The 8,977-nt window shown below is 39.5% G+C and overlaps 1 protein-coding gene across 1 annotated transcript in view; it reads left to right on the forward strand.

The window, feature by feature from the left end:
* Positions 1-398: 398 nt before the first annotated feature.
* Positions 399-8,977, forward strand: part of TTC39A (tetratricopeptide repeat domain 39A) — a 40,609-nt gene continuing 32,030 nt past the window's right edge. Inside the window, exons 1-2 of the mRNA XM_009707406.1 lie at positions 399-436; positions 2,523-2,627. Coding sequence (XP_009705708.1) covers positions 399-436; positions 2,523-2,627 — 143 coding nt within the window. The remainder of the gene's footprint in view (positions 437-2,522; positions 2,628-8,977) is intronic.

The following is an 8,977-nucleotide window of genomic DNA, read 5'->3' on the forward strand; positions in this document are numbered from 1 at the left end:
GATCTGTAATTACAGGGATATCTGTCTTCTGCCTACTTTGTACTGAATGAAAGACAGCTGATGCTGCCACTAATTTCAGACAGATCTGTAGGTCAAAAAGATGCTGGCAGCTGCCAGCACCTTCTACATTAGTAGTACCCAGTGATACATGAACTTCACGTGTCATGGACTGGCTTGTAGTATGTTGTAAGTGAACTAGCGATGCTCGTAACTCTCATCGTATCATCCCATTCTATGATTCTGTGATCCATAATGACCAATCAGAGCATACAGCATCGCAGGCAGGCACTGCCCTACCCTGTGCTCACGGTGTGACTGTCACTCCGAGCTGCTTAAGTAGCTCCGAGCGCTGCCGCTGCTGCTGGATGTTCGTGCCTAAATGCTGAGTGGGTGTACAAATGACTATGTCAGAAAACACAAGAGGTTTAGCAGAAAGGTAAGTAGCAGTGCACAGCATTTTCCCTTTGGCTTAGGCGCAGTTCTGATCTGGCTGTTGAAAGCAGGAGAGAATCTGCAGCCCACTGAAGCATGACTAATCAGTTTGGAAAAATACTTAGCACTCTCCAGTTTGAAGTATTTCTTCCCTATTGTTAACGGTAACAAATGACGATTTGTAGCATTTATGTAAGGCGTGTATTGTGTTCAGGTCTTAAGCCCTTTACTTGCGAGCTACATCAAATATCAGGTTTCCTTGGAGCATGAGGGAAGTGTGCAACTTGTATTTTTGCTGCTTAATAATTCTTATTCCAGAAAAGATGCCAGGTAATTAATATATCTTATTTGCACTTTGAGCTTCAACGGTGGTTTTTTTCTTTGTCATCTTTCTGTTTCAAAGGAATATTTTGAAAAGGTTTATTTGTATTGAATGGGGTAATTCTCCTGCATGACAAGAATCAAACAAACAAACAACCCAGGTAAAATACTGCTAGTCTAAATATTTTAAAACAGATGAGAATATATTTTATATAGCGTTAAATATGCTCTTTGGTTCAGAGACACAGATTTTTAAAAAGCAGGTAAGAGTTGTAATACATGTAAACAGTAATTGGAAAAGTTTTAATTATTACAGTAAGTAAGACTCAGAATAGTTAGGCAGACATGAGACTGCATATTGTACGAGACAGATTCCAAGACTTGGTTAATCAGTGTTTGCAAAGCACTTGGAGAGCCTCTTGGGTGCAGAAGGATTTCCAGTGTATCTGAAGTGTGATGACAACAGCCACTATGAACAGCATCGTTTAATGTTTCTCTCAAATTTGTAATCCTGTTTCTCATATATATAATCATGCTCTTCTCTTCTTTGCAGTCAGTATTCTTAAAAACAAAACCAAGCCACTGCTGCAGTCAGTGGTTATTGCTGATGCTATCTGTTTGTTCTGTTCTCCCCTGTCTTTTCCTTAAGATGATACCAGGACTTTGCTTTCTGTTTTTCCTTTCAGCAGGCTACTGGTTGTGCCATTTTTTAAGGAAGCAGCATAATTTTTAAGTCACAAGACAGATCACATCAGTTAGAGCAGTTCGGAGTCAGGAATGTGATGAGGATTTGTTTATATTTTGTTGGGGGAGCTTCTTTGTACAGACTTGTATACAACATGTTAGTGCAGTATTGCTCTTTGATCATTAGAGGCAGATGTTTCAACTGTCCTAACATTGGCCAGGTGACCTTAACTTTGTTAGTGCAAGGCCTTGTTGTTTCTTCTGTGCACTTTTTTGTCCGGCAGTACTGGTGGTGATGAACTTGGGCCAAACTTGCTCAGCTGGTCTGTATTATCCTTTTGCCAGTAACACAAAGGCCAGCTGAGAACACTTGTGACAGGTCAGGCTGACATCTGAATGTTGTAAAGGAGAAAAGTGCAGCCAGAGTAAGCCACTGAGAATCTTCTGACTTTGAGATGCAGCGGCAGTTTTTTTGTTGGAGTGCAGTGGCACTTCTTAGGGACGGTGATGTTCCCAGGAGCATACACAATGTGACATTTTAACCCACCTGCAAGTCTGTAGTGGTCTACTGGTCAGGAATCATGCTGACCATGAGCTGAACTGAAGCAGCAGCAGCAGTTGATATAATAATCTGATGCAGTTTACCATGTCTCATCCTTAAAGTGACAACATGATCGTGATGTCACTAGCCTGTAGTCTCTGTCGGCCTTACACAGTCAGATGTGCCTTGTCACATCCGCTGCTTCTGTGTTCCTGATTCCCGAGCTCATCAAATTGCCACGTTCCCACATGGTAACTTCTGCATGTCCAGGTTCTTATTTACAGTACATGCAGTTTATCTTATTTTCAGAATGTAGAAAACTTAAATTGCTTTCCACGTGTCACAGGGTAAGAGCATAGTTAAAAAAAACCAAACCCACAAACATAATGGAAGTCACTTTCATTTTTTGCAATGACTAGAAAGGGAATAGCAGATTATACATGGGAATAAGGCTAGAACCGAAGAAGGGGAGTTCAAGTGTAGCAGTAATGCCTCAGTAGAAGGAGAACAGATGTGCTGAGTTAATTCTCTCTTCTTCTGGCAGGTCACCTACATCAGACCTCAACATAGCATTGCATGAGTGTATGGCAGCTCTGGATTTATTTCTTAACAACAAGTTCTCGGATGCTTTGGCTTCTTTACAAGCAAAGTAAGTTGATTACTTTTACTAGTTTTCTTCTGTTTATTTTTCTTTGCTTCACTATCTCTCAGGAGATTTTCTCGACAGCTAGTTCTCTGTGAGTAGTTGATAAGACTGCATGGTTTTGGTTCAGAAGGGAGTGGTAAGTTAATGTCTTAAGTTTTGGGGAAGACAGAATACGTGCTTTACGCTTGGGTGAATAAATAACAAGATTGATCAAAGGTAACTACAAAAAGTACAGAATTGTTGTCCAAAGAAGTAACCCCTCAGTTGTAGTACGGTATGTGAGATTCTTGCCCCTGGAAGAATAAAAAACATCTTCTGTCGCTTTCCCACCCCACCTGCCTTTGCCCATATTTTTCTACATACTGTGAGAATTTGAGAATTTATAGTTTTGTGTCTAAATGAGCAACTAACCATGAATTGCCAGGAGATGCATTACTTAGGTATTAATTCTTTTTTTGTTTTTTTTTAGTAACCACTTGCAGAAACTTTCTCACGGCTTATTTTGCAATTCAGTGTTGTGGTCATGCACTCTTGTTTCCTAATTACATTGCAGCCCAACATGTAACGAGTGGCCCAGCTGCAAACAGTGAGGTCATAAAATAGCTTCTAAAAACTGTTGTGCCTTTACAGTGTCTTTGATTTTTCATACCCTGTCCTGAAGTTACCTGTGCCCTTGGCTTGTTGAAGTCTGTGGTTAATTCACTTCCCCCCCTACACCCTTGTTCAGTCCATTTATTTTTGAGCCATCAGCAAATTACATCATGCCTTCTTTCAGGCCACTGAATATGAAACAAGTAAAATTCATAGGTAATGCACTACTGGGTGTTTGATATGAATCAGGGGTAACTGTAGTGAATACTACATATCTACTTTGCTGAGGTATCAGCCTCAGTCTTTGATGCCCGAATCTGTAGCTTAACCAGGTAAGTGCACTCTGTGAAAGATATTCTTAATAAATTGTAGGCTCAGATGTATTAATAGTACTAGTTTTATTCACAGCAGTGGTTTTTTGTGTTTATATATCGTCAGAAGATACCATAAAAATGGTAAGAAGAGTAACTGTGTTTTCATTAAATTCTGACAGTAAAGCCCCTGTGCCCATCTGGAAATGCTTACTCAGGCTTAGCATAAAATAGGAAGATATTTCACTGAAGAAGGTTTCCAAAACACTACAAAAGCTAGTTAGGCTGTGGGTTGGGTTTTTTTCTGTAAATCCATTTTTCTTCTATTGCGTATGGTTTTAATTCAGCTTTTGTTGGGCCCTACAGAACGTATTTCATGAGCTGATACTCTGTTTTTGTACCTGACTGTATTCCACACTGCAAAACCATTGTGAAACTGATTTTTCATGTTAGCCTGTTGTTATGAGGAGGCCCTTATTCCTGTTGCCTTTGGCAGTGAGGGAAATACAGACTTATGATCTTTGCGAGTGTAATGCAGAAACAGAATGCTAAATTTCCGCCAGGTGATATCCATTATGGACACACTCCATCTCTTTAGGGGATGACAAGAGCTGTAGAGTGGGCACGTGTGGTAATATTGAGTATTTTCTTTAGGAGTCATCAGTTCCTCACTGTTGCCTTTTAGTGTGCTGAGATTTGAAATTGGTTTTCACAGTCCATAAACATAGTATCTTTGTTTAAAGAAATATTTTTCAGTTTTTACATGCTTGTGAAGAATTTCATGTCATAGATTTTTGCAGCTTTACCACTTATGTTGTAGGGCATACTCTGCTCTGTGTTACATTATTGCAGATTCACTAAATTACTCACATTTGGCTTCCACAGTAAGTGTATTTTCAACTGATTTGTACCATGTGTAACTGAGAGCAGGTCTGGCAATGTATGAGAGTTAAAATTGGAAGATCTTTCCTAGCAGCTTAAAAATAAATATCTGAGGATCATGTCTAGACTTCTGTTGAGGTAAAACTCTTGTTTCCCTGTGAGAAAAGCAAATCCATCATAAAGAAGAGATCTTGTTTCATAAAAAAAAATTCATCTGTTGTTGTTTTTGCTTCATGTTACATAACTTTTCCTGTTTTCTCAGCTACCTTTTAGGTTTTAGTTTTGTTTATTATCGCTAACAATCATTGTACAATAGTGAGCTCCAATTATCTTGTGGTTTCTGCCATAAGTTTAATTAAATTTATTTTTTATGTGGAGTATGCACACTAAGTCTAAGAACTCTTAAGAAATTCCTTAAATTCAGTCACAAAACACAGCAGTGGTTTTCAGTGTGTAACCTGTTAACTGTGACGATGAGTAGCACTGAAACTGTCTAGTCACTGAAGTGGGGAAAAAATCTCATCTTCCTTCTCAACCTTGAGATACATACAGTAAATTGATTAAAAGCTGACTAGATTTTAGCCCTCATGTAATTGCAAACAGGTAGTCATAAATTAAAGAGTTTATTCTGGTGAGATGTCCCCTTCCCCAAGACAAATGTTTAATATTTTAATAATTATCCTGAGGGAAAGCATGACATAATCACCTGGTAGTTTGCTGATGATGTCACATTGCTTGGGAGAATGGTAAATAATAAAGATAAATTCATGACACAGAGTAATCTGGATTGTTGGATGAGTCTGTGTTGCTGCTTGCAGTATTGTAAGAACAATGTGAGAACAATTCACTCTGGGCAGTTGACTTTATTCTGAAAATAGTCTCCAAAAAGCATTTACTGTTGTTTGGTGGAATGTTAATTCTAGAATGACTGTGAAAGGTAAGTTCAATCCTTTAATGTCGGAGTATCTCAGGTGTGAAGAGATTGTGTTACTGCTCTGCTAGTTACTTGTGAAATGCTTGTTGGAATAGTATATTTCTGTGGTACCTATTTACTATCACTGGAATTTTTAATACAAGCCCAGTTTACAATGTTAAATGTTATCAGGTATATTCTGGTCTTTAAAAAGCTTAAAGACATTACTAAGGAATGGAAGCCTTTTGTAATGGCTATCTTCATGGTGGGGTGAAATGTTCTTTCCCTTGTAGAACAAAAGCAAACATGAGGTGGGTCAGTGGGGTGGAGTAGCTTTCTCTGGGAACTGATCTAACAAAGATAGTGTGTGATTGTCAAACTGAGAGCTCTGAAAGAGTGAGGGGAAGCACATGGAGGTAGAGTGAAGCTCTAGACTGTGTTTGGGTGAAGACAGTGCACAACTCTGCAGAAAGCTTGAGTTAGCTATTTATTGCAAAGAATGTCGAGAACATGAAGATGATCCTTATTTCTATTTTTTTTTTCTCCTTTTATGCCTGGAGCCCAGAAAAACACAACTTTTATAGTCTTTGTAAATAAATACATTGCTGCCAAAACCTGACTTAATTGTTGGTTTCATATCTTAGCTGGAAAAACTTACTAGATTCTGAATTTTGGAGAATGGCTTAGATCAAAAAGGCTCAGGGGTTCTCTTGTTGAACTGCAGCTTTTTGACTTAGACCAGACTTAGACCATTCTGGCAGCTTGTGGTGACTAGGAAACCAGGCTGGTGGCTGATTAGAATGGTCTTTTCTAGTGGTAAACTTCATGCTGTGGGGAGTTTTCATAGGAAACAGATTTTTATTGGAAAATGTTGATTCATCAAAACGGAAAGTTTCTGTGGAAGCCCTTGCAGTAGATCTAGCGAATTGTTTGGACATTGGGTGGAACTCCTGATGAAAGATGAGGAAAGCTTTCAGGCCCTGTGTCACCACATTCTCCTGATGCAGTTTTGATTTGAGCCTTGATCTCTCACTCTTGGGTACACCTGGGTGAATGGACTGTTGGCTGGTCTGTGGAGGGTCTTTCTCACTCTGTGCTGTTGGATTTGTATTACTTGTTAAAAGTGTCTTGATACTAAATCAGGAAATGGACTTGACCCTGGGGTTTCTGTCGCCTGGTGGTGCACGTCCTGCCTGCTGGATTACTGTAAAAGGATCCACAAAAAGATTCTGTGCACTGTGTTTTTCACAAAAAATACTAACTCCAGGGTTAATTCTGAGGTCAAACCAAGCCAAGCTTTTTTTATTTTCATATTTCAGCTGGAGAGGAGAGCTGTCACTGTCCTTACTTAGGTACTTGTTTTCGAGCAGGAATAAAAGTCTTCTCCAACAGCTCTCAAGAAAGGGCAGTGCTACAAGACGATAGTGATTGCACCGTAGTTGGAGAACAGGCATGTGGCATAACTCCATAAGTGCCTAAAGATATTACTTGTAATCCTCTTATTCAGCCATGTGATACCAACTACTGGGATAAGTCATTAATCAGAAAATTAGTTGTATTTATGTCGTAAAGGCTTGTTAACTCCAACAATGTCCTGGGGAAAGTGCTGCTGAGGAATCAAAAGAAGAAAAAAAAAAAGCTATCAAGTTTCATTCTGTATCCATCCATATAAAAGGCCTTAAAACTTCTGGCAGTATGCCAGGATGTAACTGGCAACTTTAACTATATGGTTAGTATAAATAGGGTGGATAACTGTTAAATTTGGTTGCATTTCTACCCACGTTCCAGCCCCTGAAAAAAAAAAAAAGACTAAATTTGAGTGTTGATAGATACCTCAATTATTGTCTTCTTTAAATATTAGAAGCAAAATAGATGAAACCATTGATTAGGGCAGGGGTGATTTGGTGTCAGGAGCAAACTGCTGGAGAGGGAAATCCCGCTTTACTATATATATGTGAAAAGTACCAATTTTCCTTTCAGTGCAATGAATTTAATACTTATCTGCTTTGATTCTGAAAGCAAATTTCTAAAATTTTGGAAGGGGACTATTTTAGTGCCTTCCCTGTGCTTTGTATTTGAACTTTGGAAGGGTTTTATTTTAATAAATATGAGATGAAGTGGGTTTCTCCGTGCCCGCTGAGGCTGATGAGTAATCAAATGATTCATCAGATTGGCATTTTATAGTATGTACATTTTTTTTCTACTTTACATTATCAGTCTACTGAAGGAATCATGATGTAGGAGGCCAAGACACAGCTATCCTGACTCCTCTGGATTTTAAACTACTTCCTTTATTATCTGTTCTTCTTACTCATGTTGGAGGTGAGGTGGATATTAGCATAGTCTAGGGCTCGTAGTTCTTATGGCAGTAGGTGATTTCCCAAAATGGCTTTTCTGCTAGGTTGGTTTAGATGTTGGTTACAGCAGCTTGTTAGGTAACCTGTGGAGATGGTGAGGGCAACTAGGAATTAAGGGCAGCCACAAAACACAGACTACAAGGAGTTTAAAGATGTACACTGCAAATTTCTTCAGTATAGTCAGCCTGCTCTGTGCCATGTGTTTTGGAAAAAGTAGCCCTTTGTCATCACTATGAAGATTCTTCGAGACATGGTTTAGTGGGTTTAGCGGGCATGGTGGCATCGGGCGTACGGTTGGACTTGATGACCTTTGAGGTCTCTTCCAACCATAATGATTCTATGATTGTATGATTGGCAAGGGAAGCACTAGATGTCTGTGTAATGTTGTCTGTGCCAACGCTATGTATTGTTTTAACCCCTGGATCTCAAAAAAAAAAAAAAAATACAAAGAAAGTCAGGATTGTATCATCACTTAGATTTTTCTTTGGTGATTTTATTGCATAATGTCATTGAATGGGGGTTACTTTAGATGTAGACAAGGTTGTTTTTTGGCTCTGGAAAATACTAACCAAACACCAGGGACTCCTGGGGACACTTGAGGGTTTTACTCCATGGAGCAAAAGAATTAATGCGTAATAATGTATGAATTCTTAGAAAACTTAAAGGGCTCCAGGTCACCACAGTGAGTTGTTAGGTCACTGATTAATGTAGGATTGTCTTAGGTTATCCTTAAAATTATCTTTCAATTCAATCCAGATACCAAAACCTTGGGAGGCAAGTGTATTCCAAAGAGAGAAATTAAATGGATTGAGGTGTCTTTAAAGTTTGGCTTTTGCCCTTAAAACAAAACCACTGAGTCAGAGTGGTTCAGGTTGGAAGGGGCTTCTGGAAATCACCTGCTCAAGCAGGGCCACCTTGGCCCCGTTGCCCAGGACTGTCCAGACAGCTTTTGAATATCTATTTTTGAATATAACTGTGACACCCATCTACAAGGAGGGCTGGAAGGAGGATCTGGGGAACTACAGGCCTGTCAACCTGACCTTGGTGCCAGGGAAGGTTATGGAGCAGATCATCTTGAGTGCTGTCACATGGGATGTACAGGACAACCAGATGATCAGGTCCAGTCAGCACGGGTTTATGAAAGACAGGTCCTGCCTGACTAACCTGACCTTCTTCTATGACAAGGTGACCTGTGTGGTGGATGAGGGAAAGGGAGAGGCTGTAGATGTTGTCTACCTAGACTTTATTAAAGCCTTCAACATTGTTTCCGGCAGCATTCTCCTGGAGAAACTGGCTGCT

Source organism: Cariama cristata, unplaced genomic scaffold (genome assembly GCF_000690535.1).
Source record: "Cariama cristata isolate BGI_N322 unplaced genomic scaffold, ASM69053v1 scaffold4949, whole genome shotgun sequence".
Taxonomy (NCBI): Eukaryota; Metazoa; Chordata; class Aves; order Cariamiformes; family Cariamidae; genus Cariama; species Cariama cristata.